We start from the raw sequence: 23,706 nt of genomic DNA, 5'->3' as shown, positions 1-23,706 counted from the left end.
AAAAGTACAGGACAATGAAAAAAGCAATAGAAGATATAATCAAGTGGAAGAATATACCATGTTCATAGATTGGTAGGATTACTATCATTAAAATGTTTTTACTACCCAAAGCAATCTAAAGAATCAATGCAATCCCTATTAAAATACTAATGGGAAAAAATACTAACAGTATATTTCACAGATCTAAAACAAATACTCAAACATTTATATGAAACCAAAAATGACCCTGAATAGCCGCAGCAATCTTAAGAAAGAAGAGCAAAGGTGGAGGATTCACAATATCAGATATAAAGTTATACTGCAAAGTCACTGTACTCAAAACTGCCTGGTACTGGCAAAAGAATGGACATATAGACCGATGGAAGAGAACAGAGAATCCAGACATTGACTCAAGCCATTATGCTCAATTAATATTTTACAAAGGGGGGAAGAAAATATAATGGAGTAAAGACAGTCTCTTCAATAAATGGTGTTAGAAAAATTGAACACGAACATTAAATAAAATGAAACTAGACCACCAACTTACACCAGACAAAAAAATAAAACCCCAAATGGATAAAATATTTAAATATAAGCCATGAAACTATCATGTAACTTTGTAAGGTTTCCCTGAATTAGACATTGGGCTGTGGGTTTATGAAACTGATAAACAAAGATAAAGTATGGTAGCAGGAGGAAAGATATTTGTCCAGAGCTGGATAAAAGGGTAAGAGGTAGGAAAGTTTAATGTGTTAGGGAAAGAGCAGTCTTTAATAAGGTGAAGCATAAAAGACAGGGCAGTTGTGGAAGACAAATCACAACAATTTTCTTGGAGCAAGATTGTGGTGGATTTAGATGAGCTGGGCTGTGCAATGCATATGATAAGTTTCTTCAAAGTGTTATGGCATATTCTCTCTGCAACCCTTTAATTTTTTAAAATAAATCTTTATTGCTCAGATTATTTCAGTTGTTCATTTTTCCTCCCATAGCTCCCTTCCACCTGGTTCCTACCCCACTTCTGCTCTTACCCACTCCCACTGTCCTCATACATAGGTTTACAATTTTGCCCAGTCTCTTCTTGCATACCCACACCACTTTCCTTCAAGAATTGGCAGTCCACTCCCTTTCTATGCCCCTGATTCTATTATATTCACCAGTTTATTCTGTTCATCAGACTTTTTATTCACTTGATTTTTAGATTCACTTGTTGATAGACATGTACTTGTTGTTCATAATTTTTATCTTTACCTTTTTCTTCTTCTTCCTCTTCTTAAAGAATATCTTTCAGCATTTCATATAATACTGGTTTGGTGGTGATGAACTTCTTTAGCTACTTCTTATCTGTGAAGCTCTTTATCTGCCCTTCAATTCTGAATGATAACTTTGCTGGGTAGAGTAATCTTGGTTGTAGGTTCTTGCTATTCATCACTTTGAATATTTCTTGCCACTCCCGTCTGGCCTGCATAGTTTCTGTTGAGAAATCAGCTGACAGTCGTATGGGTACCCCCTTTAGTTAACTGTTTTTCTCTTGCTACTTTTAATATTCTCTCTTTGTCTTTTGCTCTTGGCATTTTAATTATGGTGTGTCTTGGTGTCCCTCTATGGATTCCTTTTGTTTGGGATTATGTGAGCTTCCTGGACTTGTAAGTCTATTTCTTTCACCATGTAGTGTAAGTTTTCAGTCATTATTTCTTCAGGTAGGTTTTCAATATATTGCTCTCTCTCTTCTTCTGGTACCCCCATAATTTGGATATTGGTATGCTTGAAGTTGTCCCACAGGATCCTTATACTATCTTCATATTTTTGGGTTCTTTTTTCTTTTTGTTCTTCTGGTTGGGTGTTTTTTGCTTCTTTGTATCTAAAATCTTTGACTTGATCCTTGCAATCCTCTAGTCTGCTGTTGGATCTCTGTATATTATTCTTTATTTCAGCCAGTGTATGCTTAATTTCTAGTTAGTCCTTTTTCATATTCTTGAGGGTGTTGCTAAATTTATCAGCCCTTTCTAGGAAATTCTTCAAAAACCTTATAACCATGGTTTTGAACTCTATATCCAGTAATTTGCTTTCCTCTTTTCTTTCATTTGTGACCTGTTTGTCTCCACATTTGGCTGCTTCCCTGTGTTGATAGAGTGGCTTTGTGTGTTAGGTGTCCTATTGGGCCCAGTGGCTCAGCCTCTCCAGTTACCTGAGGTGGACACTCTTAGTGTACTCCTTTGTGGGCTGTGTGCACAGTCCTATTGTAGTCAAGCCTTGACTGTTGTTGGTATCACTGGGAGGAATTGACTTCCAGGCCAATTGGCTATGAGGATCAGCTGTGTCTCTGCTGGGAGAACTTCTGTGCTGGAGACACCCTTATGAGGCAAGACTTGCTTCAGTGGGGCTTTGGTGTTCACTGAGTCTGCCCCCTGAGCATGTCCCTTATGGATCTGAGGAGTTGTAACCTGGATGATCCTACTTTGATCCGTGGGTACACTGGCTCTTGGATCTCAAAGGAGGTGCTTAATTTAGCCTCTTTCTGAAGCCACTCAGGAGCTACAGAGAGATGTGCAGATTCCTCTTCTTTGTTTGGGAATTGGAGGGGCCCAGATGAGGCCCAGCTGTGAAGCAATGCAAGCTTTTGTGGGTCATTTTGCCTTCTTTTGGATGTTCTGGGTCTCTCTGACTCAGCTGCAATTTGTTACATAATTTTATATTTTAAAGGACCAGGCCATTCATATGCAAAAACCTCTGTGCACAGCTTGGGTGGGGTGGGGTCTCAGGTTGGAGCAAACAGCAATGGCTGTTCCTAAGCCCTACCCAAAGAGGCCCCCAGGTCTCAGTGTCCCATGGTAATCACTGCAAGTACCTCTGAGAGAAAGCCACCCTCGAGTTCTATCCGATGCCAGACAGTCCAGTTTCTCCCTGTATGTGTCTGAGTCCCCAGAGTTTCACCCGGAATTGGAGTTCAGAGTAGTCAGTAGCTTGTGTCTTTCACTAGATTAAAAAAAACAGCCGCATACTCAGTTGCCAGCCATTTCTACACACGTGTGCCTCCATACCTCTGCATTTTACTTCTGCAGTTCCTCTGAGTCTCAGTTTGTTTTTCTCCTTCCTTCTAGTTGTAGAATTTCCACTCAACCAGTCTTCCTGTGGTTCTGGATGATATTCGTTTTGTCTTTTAGTTGTAGTTTTGGAGTGGTTGTGTGAGGCAGCAATTTCAGGTGTTTACCTATGCTGCCATCTTGGTTTCTCTCTCTCTCTGCAGCACTTTTAGTTAGATTTAATTACTACTCACTTGAAAACACTTATTTCCTATCAATTATGTACTATGCATATATATTCTGGGAAAATGGAACTCTCAATAGACAGAGAGTCTTTAGCAGACACACACAGAAAATAATGTAACCACACTATGAGAAGTTGTGTCATGGGGTTTGGATAGTGAAAATAAGGGTGCTGAGGCAGGTCACAAGAAACTCCCTTAGTAGATAATGTGATTGCAGTCATCCATAGAGGGCAACAATAGAAAAAGCATGTTCATCTGGGTGCAGCATGTTCAACTAAAAAAATTAAAATAGATCAATGTAAGCTTGTGGTCATTTTTGAAAGGAGAAAGAAGTGACAATGATTATTTGTAGATTCAGGCAAGAAGTAAGATTGGCCAGAAACAGGATGGTGGGAAATTGGAGAAAATTATCTATGAAATAAATTTTGAAAGTCTTATATATGTGAAAGAGCATTTCCCCTCTTCTTTTGTGCATGCTTATTCACCATTCAAAAAAATCTTATTTAGCAAGTATATACTAGGGAATGCTCACACACTAGGGAACCAGAGCAATGCACAAAATAGACCAAGTTCTTATTATTGTGTAGCTTAACTTAATGTGTATAATTTAGTGTAAATGATGATTATTACACAGGCTTATAAAAGCTTACAAATACCATAGCTATAAAGTGCAACATTTTTGTGAAGAAAATGCAGGACAAAGTATGGTACTTGTTTAACAAGAAACTCTTTTTTCATTAAAACAAATTAATCTATCTATGCATGTATAAATCATGAATAATAGAGGAATCTAGAGTTATGAATCAACCTGTGCAACATGCTACACCCAGTTTGCTTTATCCTGGGCATGTTGATTTAATTTTAGTTGTATAGAGAAGGCACTCACTATTAAAACAAAATGGATTGTTGCTGATTTGATTTTCCATTCAATGTATTGTATTATCAACTTATACATACTGAAGGAGAACTAAATCAGAGATGAATATAAAATTTCTAAGAGCTGAGATAAATACATTGAGTGGCCAGATTATTACCCTGTTTCCCCGAAAATAAGACAGTGTCTTATATTAATTATTTCTCCCAAAGTTGCGCTAGGTCTTATTTTCAGGGGATGTCTTATCTTTCCATGTGCTAGGTATTATTTTTGGAGGATGTCTTATTTTCGGAGAAACACGGTATGATCTCTGAACGCATAATAATCTGGCCACTCAGTGTATATCCTATATAGTAAAAGGCTAATATGCAAATTGTCCCCTTGACCAGGAGATCAACCAGCAGGCAGGCCGGCCAACCGCCCATATCCCCTCTCCCTGAACAGGCTGGCCAGACCCAATCTATGCACGAATTCATGCACTGGACCTCTAATATATATACACATATACACATACATATATATACATATACATATACATATACATATACATATACATATACATATACATATACATATACATATACATATATATGTATACACATATACACATATATACATATATACATACACACACATATACATATATACATCATATATATGCAGTGAGTGGACAGATTATTATGCATTCAATGATCATAATAATCTGGCCACTCAGTGTATAGTTAAATGGAAAAGGGCTGAAAAGATTTATAGAATTCCCTTCAATATCCACTTTTACTTTCAGATTATTGTAGCTCCTGATTTTAATAAACATATTTATTTAGTTTTTCCAAAGTCCTTTTCTATCTTAAAAATTGAACAGCAGACGAACAAGATATTTGACTACTTAAAGTCAAATAAAATGGGCATAAACTGAATTTTTTTTCATTAAAATCTATGAGATAGCATGTTTAAAATTAGATTGATAATTTTTTTTATAATGGTTAATTTTATTTCATCATATTCCTAGTCTGAAAATAAAGTCTTATGTATTCATTCTAACCAATGTACCCCTCCAGATGTGTTAGTGGTTATTATTTTTACCTCAATATATGTATGAGTGTGAGAGAAATCTGGCTTCTTAAGTGGGGTTAAGAGTTTATTCAGGTTTTCATTTTTTTCACCATATAATGAGTTTTACTTTAAGATATTCCTTGAATTTTTCTGATCACATCGTGAGGTAAGGCCTAAATTCATATCCTGTTATGTTCTGTTATGACAACTGTTATCATGATAATGTCCACTTACATGCAAATGATGAATAAATTACTACTTACACAAATGTGTCCACATGTCAAGTTGTCTAATCAATGTACTCAAATGGTATTTAAAAAAATTCAGTCATTGGACAAATCTAAACTTTCTAAAAGTGATTAGTATTCAACTAACAAAGATATCAAACTTTAATAGCAATATATATTTTTTCTTTTTCAAAAAGGGAGTATGACAGTATTCTCAAAAATATGTGGGAGTGATTCTGTATTGATTATCTATAAAAGAATACTATTTCAGTTGAAAAAAGGATTTAAAATTTTTAAAGATAATCTTTTCACTAAGAAGTCAAGTTTTGTGTTGAAAGTCAAAGTGGGTCAGATTTCGCTAAGACCCATCTTGCATATGACATTCAACCCCAAACCCCAGGCTATTTTAACACTGAAACAATCTTGAAAACCTCTTACCTCAACCTTTATAACAAAATGTCAGGGTGGCTCCACATGTAATATTTTATTCACTACTGTAAGCCGAAGGATCAATAGAACGCATGCTCATTTATTTAGCTTATATTTCTTTTAACCTTATGCTTTATTGAATGCACAAAATCGTTATATTGTGTAACTGTTTGGGTGATTCTAGTTCTGGGTTTGTGTAGGTTGAAAATCATGAACCATCATTCTCTGTCCCTGCTAGAAACATGTGGAAACCAATAGCCAGCTGATAAATAGAAGGTAAAATTAATGAAATGTTGCATCTGGGTCAGACAAGAGCCTTAAACCACAGGACAATTAAATAGGTATTATGTAATGAGACCCGATAAGATTTAGTTTCACAGCAATTTTACAGATTCAAATTGAGTGAAAATGCTTTAAAGTAGAAAAATAAGTAGGTAAAATAAAATTTGGTGGTGGTTTGCCACTCGTTTTAGAAAAATAAATCATTATATTGCTTATTTTCATTATTCACTTTAATTTCTATTTAATTACTGTACTTTGGCATGTATTTCTGATAAACTGACTTAATTCTCTTTACTTAATGCCATGTTAAGATCAATGGTAGGATTTAAATATTTGATAGGAAAAAGTACTAAATGAGCCCACTGAGTACATAATAATGTGGAGTACCAGGAAACAAGACTTCTAAAAACAAGTGTGTTTTGAAGCAGGCTCTTAACTATCTAAAGAAAAAAGTTCATCATAAAAATAAATTCTTTAAAAGTAAATAGAAATTTCTCTTAGTGTTAGATTCTCTAGCCTCACTCCAGTTAAGAGAGTCTGACATTTCAGGGCTGAACACACTGTGGAACCTTAATATATATAGAAGTTTACAAACAAAAATATAACATTGATATGTGGGCCAATTTTCAGAAACATTGAAAATCAATGTATCCTTACTCTGCCTAATTCAGTAAACTCAATTATTTAGTGTATACTTGATTTGAGTGAGCTTATACATAACTATTTGAATTTTACATTGAACATTAATCCAATTACTTTTAAGGTATAAATTTCCCTTATTTCCATTCCCCAACCCCAACCCCCGGATTCTAGAAAAAGGGGAGAAAGTTTGTTTTGAATGTTTCTTGTTTATCATTAAAGGATATTTTAAGACTTTTGTTTCTATTATATTTATTCCATAATTCTCATTACATACACCACTCACTCTATACCACAACTATGAACTTTCCACAGCCATTTAACATTGATTTTGAACCATATTTGGAGAAAAATATCCTCCTTCCCCAACTACTGAAGTTAAACTTTTTTTTTTTTTTACTTTCTCCTACTTGCTCTCTCAGTTTTATCCCACGTCCATCTTCATTTCTACATACAAACATGTCTTCCACCCTGAATACATATTCTCAATGGGTTGACAAGATAAGTCATAAAATATAGGAACTCCTGGGAAAGCTATCCGCTATTCCACTAGCAAGCCGTTTTAATTTTAAAAAGTTGATTAGTCTCAACTATTCTGAAAGTCCTGGTTTCAGAAACTCTTCAAAGAACTTGCTTATAATCAGTCTGTTTGGCAGGAAATTATGAAGAGAATTTGTAAATTTAATTGCTGTTATTGGTAAATGTGATAACATTTAAACAGCATAAAATTATGTGACTAAATATCTTAATTTTAAAGTATTAATAGTGGGAAGGTAAGTTTATCTCTTATCTTAAGCAATCCCAAAATGGTAAGATTAAAACACCAATAGGAAAATTGGAATAAGTAACTAAGAATATCTTCCACAAGTGAGATTCAGAAAGAGTAGGCTATTATTTATGTCAAGATTTTGGAGTAAAAATATCTGATCAATTCAAATGCTTTCAGATTATGTACCTGCAAAGTCCAAGTCACTTATAAAACCATTTTCATACTAATAATCATCCCTTTCTTAGACCTTTTCATTACTTTTCTTCTATTACCAATTCCAATAAGTACCTAGGAGGTAGATTCTGGGGAGGGTGGATTTTTCATAAAGAAACAAAATTTTCATCACTGTTAATGAATTATTGCATGCACATGAACAAAACAGCATTGAAAAAGCCATGTGGAGATATGGGGGCTAAATGGATTATGAATTTTGCTCGCTAGTTATGGTGGGCATTTTTCCTGGTCTGGCATTTATCCTTCAGCTGTTGTGACTGTTGGCTGTTAATGTTTCACAGTTGCCTCTCTTCTCTAGAAAGGTGACCTCTACTGATGATGGGAGTCCCCTAGCCCAGCAGGTACATGCACCCTTTGCCTAGGAGGTAATTCATGTTCTCAGTGGTGAGCCACAGCCTGTTGGGTGCTGGAGCAGAGCCCAGGAGTCAATTGTGTGTGTCTCTTTCCAATAATGCATTCAATGAAATTATGTTGGTAGCTTGAATTGGCCATGGTAGGAATATTTACACCACAGCAACTGGAAAATGCTACAGGTCAGTGTTCAACCTTTCTCAGAGCTAACTGATATTTATTCACAAACTGCTGGCTACAGCCAATGACTGTCTGGATTGTAAAAAGACAACTGCTGTGGTTTATACTCCAGAGTTCTCTCCTTATGGACCAGGACATGAAACTAGATTCTGCTTAGGGTATTGCCTTGCTTGGCTCTTTTTTCTTCACAATTAAACTTCCTCAACTCTCATAAAAGCTTCTCCTGAAAGCACACCATTTACAAATCATGTGTACCTAGACTCCCTGTTCATAGGGTCTGCTTCCAAGGAATTTGACCTATAAGACCAATTTAGCCAGTCCTTAGTTAAGTGGATGCTGTACAAAAGCCGTAGAGAATATGTGTTCAAAATTACACAGAGTTCCAACTCATGGGCCACTTGAGTCCCAAGGATCAGATGAAACTGCAAAAGGTAAATTTGAAATGACAAGAATCTACTCTTTGTGTATGTGGACATAAAAGAAAGAAGGTGATGGTAAGAGATGAAGCCTGTGTAAAGTAAGCAGCTTTTCATATCATGCCCTCACATTATGCTCGCATACCCAGAGATCAATGTACTAGAGGATTCAGTTAATTTCAGATTTTAGAGAAAAAAAGTCTTCATAGTAACATACAACAAATACACTGTGGAGAAGGTCATAAAATGAATATGAGATTTGGAAAAGAAAACAAGAAAGACAACTGAAAAATTTCAGGCTCCTGGAAAAATGGGTACAAGGAGAATATATCAGGCTTTATCTCATTGGCTATTAAGAGAATTGAAATAGAAAAATTTGAGGAACACTGCTCCTGGAAAATACAGTTGATAGAAAAATCCACAGTAAATGTTAAACATAACTAAAATATTATGAAAAAGTTTACTTTTCTTAGGCCTCGTTAAAATGCAAGGGTTACATTGGTATCATAGGCAGATCTGTTCCCATAATACTCAGAAAACTGGTTTGCTAATTATTCAATGTGATTGCTTAACTTAGGTAATGTAAGGTTGTGTATGGTATAATATTGGTGCAAAATTAACTGTAATTTTGCAGACTGTAATTGCCAAGCATGACAGAAACACAACAGGAGCCCACTCTTGGGTTATTTGTGCTTAAATCATTCCTTGTTGTGCTTATGGTAGGAGAGTAACACAACTATGAACTTTAAACTTGTTACAAGTTTGGTAGATGTCAAAGGAAAATAAATATATATATATTGGCTATGTACTTCCATTTTCTAGGGGATTTCAGTTATATAAATAACTTGTACATTTTGAACTGTTTCTAGTTAATGTGGCATATGCACACATACACACAAGCTAATAAAAATTCTTGTTCCCTCAGCTTGGTACTAAATAATACTATTCCCAAGAAAACTAAGATTGCATTAATACAATCCCCAGTACAATTTTACTCATGCAATAAATTAAACATTCATAGTCTATAATGAGATCAGTCTTCTTTGGGGTATAGGTTTTAACCTTATCACAAATGAATGAATGATTGCATTTTTAGATCTATTAATGCTGATAATATATTACCAATGTTTTTTGTTTTGAAGAGCTTTTTATTACCTATGACTCTTGAGGAATAGTATTATATATATATATATATATATATATATATATATATATATATATATATATATATATATATATATATATATAATTACTACCAGCTACAAACAAGGCTTCTTGAGTAAATCCTCAGTAAACAGGATTGGCATATTAAAGAATCAGTTTTTAATATGTTTTTTTTCCAAATAGTAGGAAGAATGATATTCTCTGGATAAATTTTATTATCTATAATAATTAAATACTTCTTTAGTAGAACAATGTCAGATGAACTCATTAGCTGAAAATTTTGATTATCCATGTCCTTCTAACTATCCCATGACCAGAAGAAGAGCTGTACAACTCTGATTTAATGGAATAACAATGGTAGCCAATCCCAGCTTCTTCTTGTATCACAGTCCATTAAAGGAATACAAAAAAGTCTAAATTAAAATAAGTTCAATAATAAAAAGAACATGTTCCTTTTCCAACTGTTCTCAAGCCTCTTTCTATTTTTAAGCAAAGTTCATCCAGTAATTACCTTATTTATGAAAGTAAAATACAAAGATGTTATTAAGTAAATGGTTTTACGCTTTGAATTCAGAAGGCATCTCAAAACAGTAAAAAAGAAAAGGTGTAGAATGTTATTAACTCATTTCCTCCTGCCCACTGATTTAAATCGTTAGCTTGGTTCCAATGTATACTACACTTACATAAGTTGTTTATGAAGAGCCAAATTAATAGTCTTTGCAATTGTTTTTGTTGGAGTTTGGAGAGCTGACAAATGAATTAGTAGAAAATGGCAATTCTACATGAATTAGCTTTTAAGTCTCCCTAAGAGGCTGATGCAGAACTTAATAAGAGACTTATTAGGAGAAGTAGGACAACTTAATTCAGATTGATTATAGACTTTGGTGAAGACAGCTGGGGTTCAAGTGAAACTGAAAAAAGAACTTATATGCACTTCAAAGTATGCTAAGCAGATGTCTGAAACAATTACTCCGCACTGTCTTTTCAGAAGTTTCAAAGGCAGGATGGGAATAGGCTGGTAAACGAAGGTTCTATTTGCCTAAATTGAGGTAGGGGCTTTTAAAGCACACACAGCACTATCTAAAATCAGAGGCCTTGAGTAAGGAAAATGAGACAACATTGCTGTCCTCAGTAATTTGCCTTTAGCTTTATAAACAAAGAAGGTAATAAGAGACAATACATGGGAACTAAGTAATAAGCTTTCCTGGCAACACTTACCGTATTTTTCGGACCATAAGACGCACTTTTTTCCCCCCAGAAGTGGGGGGAAAAAGTCCCTGCGTCTTATGGTCCAAATATAGCCTACACATATACTGTAAAAAAAAAGTTTTTTTACTTGCCCGGCTCTGTGTGGTCTCTGTGTGCTTGCCCGGCTCTAAAATGGTTCTAAATGCTGCTGTTTACTTTACAGGGTTGATTACATGTGTTTATGACTGTGATGTTGGGTTTTAATGCACATAAAATATTTTAGGACACTATTTGTTTCAGAATCTTTTTTTTTCTTCATTTCCCTTCTCTAAAAACTGGTGCGTCTTATGGTCCGGTGTGTCTTATGGTCCGAAAAATACGGTACTTACAATTAATTTTAGACTGAACAAATAATTTGGTCAGGAATTTTAAGTTGACTAGTTTCTACTTTAGTTTCTAAGCTCTATTAAAGCCAACAATGATCATTCTACTTTTTTTTAAATACTATTTTTTTATTTAATAACTCTTTATTATTCAGATTGTTACAATTGTTCCCCCCCCCCCGAATATCTCCCCTCCACCCTGTTCCCCTTACCTCCCCACCACTGACCTCATCCATAGGTGTATGCTTTTTGTCCAGTCTCTTCCCGCACCCCTACACCCCTTCCCCCCCTGAGAATTGTCAGTCCACTCCCTTTCTATGCCCCTGATTCTATTATATTCACCAGTTTATTCTGTTCATCAGACTTTTTATTCACTTGATTTTTAGATTTACTTGTTGATAGACATGTATTTGTTGTTCATAATTTTTATCTTTACCGTTTTCTTCTTCTTCCTCTTCTTAAAGAATACCTTTCAGCATTTCATATAATACTGGTTTGGTGGTGATGAACTCCTTTGGCTATTTCTTATATGTGAAGGTCTGTCTCTATCTGACCTTCAGTTCTGAATGATAGCTTTGCTGGGTAGAGTAATCTTGGTTGTAGGTTCTTGCTATTCATCACTTTGAATATTTCTTGCCACTCCTGTCTGGCGCGCATGCATCTCCGTATCGCAGCCTTTTGCAGCTCCTCTGAGTCTCAATGTTCTTTCCTCTTTCCTTCTCGTTGTAGTATTTTCACTCAGCCAGCTTTCCTGTGGTTCTAGATGGTGTCCATTTTGTCTTTTAGTTGTAGATTTGAAATTGTTGTGTGAGGCAGCAGTGTAGGGGTTTACCTATGCTGCCATCTTGGTTTCTTCCTCAAATACTATTCTTTTAAAGTATATGTGAGACTTTACTATAATATACTTTCTCATTCCCAGATAGCAAAAACCAAATCACATGCTTTTAAGCCTCACAATTGCATGCTTTGAACAGTAAATAAAACCTTGGTTATCCCATAAGAAGGGTACTAGGTTCCATATTTAATCCACAGTTATAAAAAGAGTTCATATTTTTGTTTGTATTTTCTTCTTGATTAAAGGCTTTTGTGTTTTAAAAAAATATGTTTTATTGATATTAGAAAGATAGGAAGAGAGAGGGAGAGATAGAAACATGAACAATGTGAGAGAATCATTGATCTGTTGCCTCCTGCACAGCCCCTACTGGGGATCAAGCTCGCAACCTGGGCATGTGCCCTGACCTGGAATTGAACCATGAGCTCTTGGTACATGGGTAGGCACTCAACCAACTGAGCCACACCAGCTGGACTACACATACCATTTGTATATAAACAACAACAGAAGCCTCCACAGAACAATTAATTTCCGGTTAATAATAATGAACAAAATATTAGTAAACTTTCCTCTTCCTGCTAAGGTCAGTACAATTCATTCATTATGGAGATGTCATTCCTTTGTTCAGAGTTGAGAGCACTTACATATTTTGAATCATTCTTAAAGCTGCTCTGTTTGTAATGTTTCTGCCTAACCATGCACCCCTTATTTCTATAAGAAAGAATTATAAACTTTCTTATAAAACTCATATATAAAAAATTATTTTAAGGTTGGACCACATAATCACACATATAACAAAATTAATTTAAAATAATAAAATATTAGAATGAGGCTTAAGATGACAAAAGCAGTAAGGGAAAATATAGTTGTGTGTACATGGTTGCAAGTTTACTGCTTGCCAAAATGAAAATAACATTTGAACATGTTACATCATATTTTACATTGTCCATCAGGAGGAAACATAATTGATTTTCTCATTGCCAAATTTGGAGACAGCATTCTTTTGATAAATGTCTCAGATTAAACCAAGCCACAGGGATTTAGGATGATAGGCCTGAAAAGATACATTTGCCAAGTCACTTCTTAAATTTTTACATGTAAATGTTAAACATAAATAAGCTAGAATAACATGGTGGCTTCATTATAGTCCCTAGTCTACTATATATATAATTACATTATCCTAAATGATAATTCTAAAAAGGTCTACTAAAAATATTTCATTGTAAGAATGTTAGGGTAAAACTCACAGAACCCCTGTCCATGACTTTTCACATTAAAAAATATAAGTAAAAACGAGCTGGTGGGTTCAATGGTAGAGCACTGACTCATAAACCCAATAGGTCACTGTTCCATTCTAGGGTTAAGGCACATGCCTAAGTTGTGAGCTCAATCGCCAGTAGGGGGCATGCAGCTGATGGATGTTTCTTTCTCATTGATATTTCTATCTCTCTCATCTTTTCCTCTCTCTCTAAAATCAATAAAAATATATTAAAAAAAGACCTTTACATAGGAAATATTGTATATTCATAAAATAGGTTAAAAGTCTGATAGAAAACATAAAATTCATAACTATATAGTATAACAGCTTTGCATATTCCAGTATGGTATGCAGAAAAACTGTGTTTCAAGTCAACAGGCCAACTAAAGGCAGTGAAATATTCTTGACTCAAGAATGATGTACCACTTTTTGTATAAAGAAACGATGTTAGATTAGAACAGAAAGAAAACATGGAAAAACAACAATTCACACAAATTGTTTCACACAGGAATTATTCTGAATAAAAAAACTATAGTAGGTTCAGAAGTGATGCTACTTTATTAAAACCTGTCTATATATATATTAAAACATGTCTGTATTCCTTTTATAGATCTACTAGAGGCCCAGTGCATGAAATTCATGCATGGGGAGAAGCGTGTCCCTCAGTCTAGCCTGCACCTCCAATCTGGGACATCCTTCTCATAGTCCAGGACTGGTGGCTCCCAACAGTTTGCCTGCCTGCCTGCCTGACTGATTGCCCCTGCCTGCCTGATTGCCCTTAACTGCTTCTGCCTGCCAGCCTAACCACTTCCTAACCGCCTAATCACCGCCTAACCACTTCCCTGTCAGCCTGATCAATGCCTAACTGCTCCCCTGCCAGTCTGCTTTCCCCTAACTGCTCTCCCCTGCCAGCCCAATTGCCCCTAACTGCCCTCCCCTGCCAGCTTGGTCACCCTTAACTGTCTTCCACTCCAGGCCTGGTTGCTCCTAACTGCCCTCCTCTGCAGGCCTAGTCACCCCTAACTGCCCTCCCCTGCTGGCCTGATTGCTTCCAACTGCCCTCCCCTGCATACCTGGTTGCCCCTAACTTCCCTCCCTTGCCAGCCTGGTCACCCCTAACTGCCTTCCCCTGCTGCCCTGGTCACCCCTAACTGCTATATCCTACTGAACTAGTTGCCCCCAACTGCTCTCCCCTGCAGGCCTGATCACTCCCAACTGCCCTCCCTTGCAGGCCTAGTCCCTCCCAACTGCCTTCCCCTGCTGGCCTGATCACACACAACCGCCCTCCCCTGCTGGCCATCTTGTGGCAGCCATCATGGGGGCAGCCATCTTTGACCACATGGGGGTGGCCATCTTGTGTGTTGGAGTGATGGTCAATTTGCATATCACCTCCTTATTATATAGAATGTAGAGCACCTCGCAATTCAAGAAGCTATTCAGATTCCCCATTACTATAAGGAAAGGTAAGAATATTTTTGTAGTTACATAAGCATTGGTATTATTTCCAGTATAGTGAGAGATGATTATGTCCTTAAAATCTTTGATAAGTAGTATAAATCATGAATTTTAAAAATAAAGAGGCATATAAAATTTAAACTTTATTCTAGTGGTTATTCCTATGGAAGCTATATTTGGAAGGCTGAGGTTCTCTTAGTTAATATTAATGTATATTCCTTTCTCTTAATTTACTATATGTATACTGTCCTGAAGATGACTAGCTAGCAATAATGGCATTTCCACAGTGTCCCAGGACTTAGTTGTTATTTTATCCATTCTCTGAAACCCAAAAGCCACATTTGCTAATGGCAATGATATAACACCAAATTCTATAGAAACATATATTCCATAGTTACTGCTTTAACAATTGAGATCAGAATGGAGGTGGGTATTATCATAGAGTCACTAGGGGTGATGGAAATGAACCATGATGGATATATAAAATGTTTTTCTGGCTGGATGCCTAGCTATTAGTTTGTAGTTCCCTACAGTGTGGAGCTTCCGAGGCCTTAAATTGCTGAGTGGAAAAACAGTAACAGTGATTTTAAATGCTTCTATTTCCTTTCAAAGTAAGTTTTAATCAAATTCACCCCTTAAAAACTACCATCAAAGCTTCAGAATTTCATACCTGGTGCTGTTGAAATGCAACAGAGAAAACAGATTTATTTTATTCCCACTGCAAAATGAAGAGGAGCTACTGAAAGGAAATAAATATATATAAATACATGTAATCCATAAGTTTTAAATATGCATTAAATACTTATATAATACTGGTTTGGAAACCAAAATGATCAAATCTATTAGGACCAGTACATAAATATTCTGACAGGTATTATAACTTAAGTGTATATATGTCTGAGAAACACAGAAGTGTTGATATATATACATGTGTGTGTATATGTATATATATATGTATATATGTATATATGTATATACATATTATTTTAAAGGAATATTTAATATATATATTTTGTAATCATTAGAATCAGAATGAGAATCTTACCAATTAGGGCAGGAGTGGGGAACATCCAGCCTGCAGGCCTTATAAGGCCCATAAAATCATTTGGTCTGGCCCTGCCAAGGCATTAGGGGTAAGTTAATTAAATGTTTGACCAAATATAGCAGGCTAATCTTTAAGTTGCTAATTTTGTATGGCACACAAATGATGTTTTAAATATTCAATGGTCCTAGGCAAAAAAAGGTTCCCCACACCTGAATGAGAAATGAATTTTGGTCTTAGAATTAAGAACAAGTAAGAAAGGAGAACTGAAAGGAAAACTGCAAGTAGGGCTGGGTAATGGCCAGCTGATATTTAAGCAGTTCTACTTTAATTTTTAGCTGTTTGTTTTTTGATATTAAATCATGCTGCATACATTATCCATCTATACTCAATATCCTACAAATGCTTCTGTGTGACAGATATGGCTAAAAATAAATCCCATATGTCTGCTCTATAGCCTATATTAGGGGTGTCGAACTCAATCAGAGAAGGGGCCAAAATCTAAAATCCAGCCTAAATCGCGGGCCGAATGGTTTACTGAACAGTCATAAACTGACATGTCAAAAACTGACAGCGGAGTGCAGTGATGACAGCACGGTGCGGGCCACATTGCAAGGCCTGGCGGGCTGGATTTGGCCCGCGGGCCTTGTGTTTGACACATGTGGCCTATATATTCAGGTATTAATTGATTTATTAACTAATTTAGTTCTTTTGAGACATTCTCCTAAACTTATTTGTTATTTTTAAAAAACTTAGATTCTATGTTTGGGTAAAAATTCTATTTTTAATGCTGAACAAATATACTTCCAAACATTAAATTTTCATGTAGACGCAATGTTAATCATTGCTTTAAATGTTAGCCATAGGGTAATAGAATGTTGGGATATTAGAAATTTTAGAAGTTATAGAGTCAAATTTTAATTTTTTAAAAATCTTCAACTACTATTTAAAAACATATTTTTATTGATTTCAGAGAGGAAGTGAGACGGAGAGAGAGATGGAAACATCAGTGATGAGAGAATCATTGGTTGGCCACCTCTTATAAGTCCCCCACTGGGGATAGAGCCCAGAAACTCGGGTATGTGCCCTGACCAGGAATTAAACTGTGACCTCCCAGTTCATAGGTTGATGCTCAACCACTGAGCCAGACTGGCCAGGCTTCAACTACTATTTTAATGAAAAGTTAATTAAATCAATATTAGACTATAGGCTTCATGAGGGCAAAGATCAAAGTCTGTTTCATTCATAACTAATGTATAGCACACTGTATAGTGGCTTATAAACAATTGTTGAGTGAAATAATGAAGCTGAATTAGAGTCCTTATATGTGGCTTCGGATTCAACGATATATAGCATTATCCTTGTTTCTAGGAACCTCACTATCTCTGGGAAAAAAGAAATACATAAAGTGACTTGGTACAGTATATGTGAAATTTAAGTGTGATAATTTAAACACGTGTGGTCATCTATGAACGCACATAATTGAGAGCAGCTTATTCTGTTTGGTGGAAATTGGAGGAGGGAGAAACTTAAGGAAAAATGCAGACAGGTGTCATTTCAGCTGGGCCTTGACCAGAATGGAACTTCATCGGGCAGAAAAGATGGGGTAATCCAGGAAGAGAGAAGAAGATTTGCAAAGGTAGTTATAAAAAGAAGATGTTTTATTTAGGTACAATCAGAGTGAACTGAAGAACATGGAGAGGGGGAGCAACAGTCAGGAACTGAAGCCAGGGCTAGGAAGAAAAGGGCCACTTGCCCTCTTCATTCACTGGACCTCATTCTCAGGCAGGCAGTCTCTTGCAAGGAGTTTGGATTAGAGTTGTAAGAGGATGACTAACGCAGGAATATCAATAAATAAACTGTTCATGTATTCACCAAATATTTCAAATCTAGTTTTCTGATATGCCAGGTACACTGACTGGGAAATGGGCTTTTTAAGATGCAGAATACAACAATCTGAGTTACAGATACCGGGGTTAGAACATGACATGGTGGAAAAAGAGAAGAGAAATATAAAAGAGATATTTTGAGATAAAATGAGCAATCAAGTGCAGTCAATGAAAATGTAGACAGATTTAAGGATGGATTTCAAGTTTATAGCCTGAGCAATTTGTGGGATTATGATCCATTAACTGAAATATGAAACACGGAAGAAAGGTCAGATAAAAGGGGAAAGCAGTAGGGGATGGATGAAGGAATAAAAGAATGAATGAACTTGGTTTCAGAGTGGTTGTATTTTTATTCTAATGGAGTGTGGGTTAGGAAATCAGAAGAGAGATCCAGACTATAAATTCAGATTTGTCACCATCCATGTCATTTCAAACTGGGAGAATTTATACAATAAAAATAGCATTGAGCTAAAGTTAGAAATTTGGATACACCAATATTCGAAGGCCAGGTAGAGTTTTCAAAATTAAGGAAAATAAAGGAAGGAAAATAATGTATATTGAACAGTGCCATGAAAGGCAAGGGAGAAAAGACCTTCCAGAATGAGGGTGCTGGCAGACTTGCCAAGCTCAGGGGAGAATTCACTTATTTTAAATTTAAATTTGGGAGGACATTTGTTGGTTCTGACACTAGATGAGTAAACAACTTATGTTTAAAGTTGCTACTTTTCACAATGATACTTCTAAATATGTATATTCTTTCTTTATAAATATATTTATCAACTTCAGGCCACAAGGGAATGCAACTTTGGTCTCATGGATAGTATTCCAGACAACAGTATAGTGGTTACCAGAGGGGAAAGACGGTGGAGGGGGTCAACTATATGGTTACAGAAAGGGACTAGACTTTGGGTGGTGAGCACATGATAGAGTATACAGATGTCATATTGTGAAGTTGTACAGCTAAAATTTAATGTAATAACCGATGTTATATCAGTAAATTTAATTTTAGAAAGTATTCCAAATATATAATGACATCTAATATCTACAGTGGACTGATACAACTCCAAATTATAGAACATACTATGCCTTCTAAGGGAACAGCAATGTTTACAGCTTTAACAGTATCATAAACTCACCAAGTCACGTAATCTTATTAGCAAGTGGTCCAAAACCTAGAAACCTAGCTCTTGATTAAGTTTTGTATATTTTTCTACTCTGGTACTAAATACCACAAAGAAAACACACACACACACACACACAAATGAATTTCCTGATTAAATTAAAATAATATTTCTGCCCTGTAACTTTAAAATTTTTCATTTTATAGTGCTGAAGACAGGCAGATGATTAGATCACTACCTTCTCTTGAAGAAAATATCACATGCAAGAAGACTGAACCTATGAAAGATGGACAGATTTCTAATGCCTACAGGCCCTATTTTTAACCTTGTAAGAAGAAAACCCTTCACTAGAATTCAGATGAGAACTTCTTTTGAGTCTCTCAAAGGGCCCCGAAGCAAAGTAGTAGATGGTACCTTGACTTTTTCCAGGTGATCCTGAAGAGAGTCAATAAGGAGATCACCCACGGGTTGCCAGGATCCCTTAATCATCTCAGCTTGACGTAGTTTGAGGTCCAGCTCATCTGAGGCCTCCTGAAGTTCCTGGAGTCTTTCGAGGGCCTCATCGAGTTTTCTCTGCCAGTCAGCAGAGTGCAGGTTCAATTTTTCCCACTCAGTGTTCACCTCCTCAGCTTGTTTTCGTAGGAGCCGTGTGACATTCTGTGCTTTTTCTTCAGGTGGCAGCTCTAAATTGGTAATATGACAAGGTTTTAGGGCACATTCATTTTTGTGTGTTTTTTTAAATTATTGTTTAAAGTATTACATATGTATCCTTTTTCCCCTATTGACCCTCTCCCCTTCCCCCACCACTTCCCCCACCCAGGAGAAGCCCCCACCACCCCAGTGTCCAAGTCCATTGGTTATGCTAATATGCATGTATACAAGTCCTTTAGTTGATCTCTTACTCCCCCCCCCCCAACCCCCACGACTTCTCTTTGAGGTTGGATAGTCTGTTCAGTGTTTCTTTGTCTCTGGATCTACTAGTATTTGCATTTTTTAAAAAAAACATTATTGGTAAGGTCATACTAGAAGAAAAGGAGTACAGCATAACAAGAAGCCAACCTGAAGATTAATAGCTCTTTTGCACTTTTGCATAAATTCAGATCTAATCCAACACATCTCAAGTCTGTCTTCCTGAGTGAATTTGTTCTACCTTTTATCCATCAGATAATCCAAGATTCATTTAAGCTATTGAGGAGAAAATATTAGGATGCAAGCCACAAGCTCCAATTTACTTTCAGTCGAGCTCTTAAACTGTAAATTAACTTGGATCTTTGTAACAATAGAATTCCTCCTTACAGATAATCTCTTTTGTTTATTATTTTCTAAATGTTTCAATAGCTGACCACTAATCTCTTTTAATGCTTACTTATGAAGGTGCAAACAGATTTATGCATGGTGGTTTAGAATTCCTTATTCTTTTTCAACATCTATGTGCAATTTGAATCAATTCAAAGTGTGAGAGCTATCCAGACCCTGGCAGCCAGAATGGATGGGCTACTCAGTCACCACTGATCCTTCTATCAGTATGTTATTACAGTTCCACATTCAATTACCTCTGGGCTCCTGGTAGAGTTTCTCTAGTCCTTCCAAAGGCTGCTCTGTCAGAAATATTCGTACAGTCTCAAGAGTACTCATGATTACAGGTTCTTTCATTTTCAATTCCCTCTTGAAGGCCTGTGAAATGAAATAAAAAGAAATGCTTATTTGGCTTGTGACATTATTCTCAAAATTAATCCTGGGTATTCAGAACTTGGTTATAAAATTCCCAGGTCAATTTCTATGTCTTTTATTTATAAACATATAGTTATAAAGTGATAAATGATATATGGATCTTTAATCAGGAAACAACTATGTTTGTAAACCATTCTAGAGAGAATGGGAAAGCTTTCAAAATATGTTAATGCCCTTTCATTAAGATAAAAGTGATTTATTTATATAACTTGACTCCCAAACTTAAAATCTGGAGCTAAAATCACAATATATATTTTGCAAAATCCTAATGGGGCTAATGAAAACTTGTACATATCCAAAAGAAAGATTTTCCAGAACATAATTGAAAGCCTAAAGAGCCACTTGGGCCAGGCAGGGGTGGGTCCATGATTGAGCATGGACCCAGGAACCAAGTGGTCACAGCTTTTGATTCCTAGTCAGGGCACAAGCCTGAGTTGTGAGCTCAATCTTTAGTAGGGGGTCTGTAGGAGGCAGCCCATCAATGATTCTCCATCATCATTGATATTTCTATCTCTCTCCCTCTCCCTTCTTCTCTGAAATTAATAAAATATGTTATAGAGCCATTTAGAAGAACTTAGGCTCTATTGAAGTATACAACCCATCCAATTAATAATTGCCATTAATTTTACCAAACTGTTAGACAATAAATAAAACAATATATTAACAGTACTAAGGAAAAAAAAACCCTCAAGCTTAAAAACATACCTACTGCATTATTCATTGTAACTTCTTTGAGATTGGTAGAAATATTTTGAGATATACTGGTAATAGGAATTGTAGGAATAATTTTCTACAAATGGGTAGACTTACAATAGGTTTTTTGAGGTCAGCTGGACTGGTTATTAACTTTAATATTTAATGTGCAATTTTCCTTGTTACAGGGGTTAAAAGAAAAGCAAAATGCAGAGTTTCTGCCTTCAAGAAGTTTCAGGACCAAAAGAAGAGAGAAAGCTAACACACTAGAAAAAAAGTGAAAGCAATAAAATTCATACATAATTGAGTGCTAAGGATTGTGAGATATCATGTAAGGTTAGGATAAAATAACAGATATTATGAAACCATTGAAGACATTGACCCAGATTCTACAATACCAGATGTGAAGATGTTAATGAAAATATGAAGTACCATATAAATGCTAAAGATCAGTGTAAAAACCATAGTAATTTTAGTTGCCCTGATCTAGGGCTTAATTATTCATTCCTTTAAAAAATTCTACCCTATTTTGATAGTGATGCCTACTGACTTTAAGCCCTTTTCTGTTATTAGGAGAAAAATTATTAGGTCCTTTAAACTTCAGATATATTATGTTATAGGAGCTCTCTAGAACTGTATTGTATGACACTTATAAATAAAATCTTTTTTTTAATAAGTTTTTATTGTTCATATTATTACAAATGTTCCTTTCCCCCCCCACCATTGCTCTCCTCCACCAGGTTCCCACCCCACCCTCTGCCCTTTCCCCACTCCCCATTGTTCTCATCCATAGGTGCACAGTTTATGTTCAGTCTCTTCCCACATCCCCCTCTCCCTTTTCCCCAAGAATCGTCAGTTCACTCCCCTTCCATACCTCTGATTCTATTATATTCAACAGTTAATATTGTTCATCAGATTTTTTTAATTTCCTTGGTTTTTAGATTCACTTGTTGATAGTTACGTATTTGTTGTTCATAATTTTTATCTTTATTTACTTTCTCTTCTGAAAGAACCCCCTCCAGCAATTCATATAATTCTGGTTTGGTGTTGATGAACTCCTTTAGCTTTTTTTTATTAGTGAAGCTCTTTATCTGACCTTCGATTCTGAGTGATAGCTTTGCTGGATAGATTATCTTTGGCTGTAGGTTCTTACTATTCATCACCTTGAATATTTCTTGCCATTCCCGTCTGGCCTGCATGGTTTTTGTTGAGAAGTCAGCTGACAATCATATAGGTGCTCCTTTATAGGTAACTACCTGCTTTGCTCTTGCTGCTTTTAATATTCTCTCTTTGTCTTTTGCTCTTGGAATTTTAATTATGATGTGTCTTGGTGTGGTCCTCTTTGGATTCCTTTTGTTTGGAGTTCTGTGCGCTTCCTGGACTTGTAAGTCTAATTCTTTCACCAGGTGGGGGAAGTTTTCTGTCACTATTTCTTTCAGTATGTTTTCGATATCTTCTGGGACCCCCATAATTCTGATGTTGGTTCGCTTGAAGTTGTCCCAGAGGTTTTTTACATTATCTTCAATTTTCTGGATTCTCTTGCCTTCTAGCTTCTGTGGAGGAGTGTCTTCTGGTTCTTTATGTTCCAAATCTTTGACTTGATTCTTGCGATCTTCCATTCTGTTTTTAGGACTCTGTATAATATATTTTATTTCAGACAATGTATTCTTTATTTCTTGTTGATCCCTTATCATTTCTTGTTGACTCCTTATTAATTCTAGTTGATCTCTTTTCATATCCTCATAGGTCTTATCCATCTTTTCTAGGAAATTCTTGAAAAAACTTATAAGCGTAGATTTGAACTCTATATCCAGTCGCTTTTTGTCCTCCATTTCTTTCGTTTGTGATCTATTTCCTTGTCGCATTTTGCAGTTACAGATGGGTGGGGTTTCAGGGTGGAGCCTACAGCCTTGGCTTCCATCAGCCCCGCCCTATGCGGCTCCTGCGCCTCAGGGTCCTTCAGTACTCCCTGCAAAGCGCCTCTGAGAGATAGGTGCCCTCGATTTTCGCCTGCTGCCAAACAGTCTATGCTCTCCCCCAATGAGCCCAGTATTGGGGTTCAGTTCAGTTGGAAGTGGGGTTGGAGGTGGCGTTCAGAGCAGACTGGAGCCCCAGTCTCCTTCCGGCCAGGGCAATCCCATGGCACAGCCAACTGTCCCTTCTCTGTGTGCAATGTGCGCGCTGCCAGGACCTCCTCTCGCCGTTCCCTGGGGTTCCGCCTTACAGCCCAGCTCCCTATGGATGAGCCTGGG

At 36.3% G+C, this 23,706-nt stretch overlaps 1 protein-coding gene across 3 annotated transcripts in view; it reads right to left on the bottom strand.

The window, feature by feature from the left end:
- The window catches only part of DMD (dystrophin), a 2,141,216-nt gene that overhangs the window by 361,060 nt on the left and 1,756,450 nt on the right, over nt 1-23,706 (bottom strand). For all 3 annotated transcript variants that reach the window (XM_084869361.1, XM_084869360.1, XM_084869362.1), the window contains 2 exons: nt 20,584-20,704; nt 19,445-19,713 (listed from right to left, as the gene is read on the bottom strand). In XM_084869361.1, coding sequence (XP_084725487.1) covers nt 19,445-19,713; nt 20,584-20,704 — 390 coding nt within the window. The remainder of the gene's footprint in view (nt 1-19,444; nt 19,714-20,583; nt 20,705-23,706) is intronic.

This window comes from Pipistrellus hanaki, assembly GCF_964339955.1.
Source record: "Pipistrellus hanaki genome assembly, chromosome: X".
NCBI classification, from domain to species: Eukaryota; Metazoa; Chordata; class Mammalia; order Chiroptera; family Vespertilionidae; genus Pipistrellus; species Pipistrellus hanaki.
The sequence above is the reverse complement of the archived record's forward strand: the minus strand, read 5'-3'. Positions and strand labels throughout refer to the sequence as shown.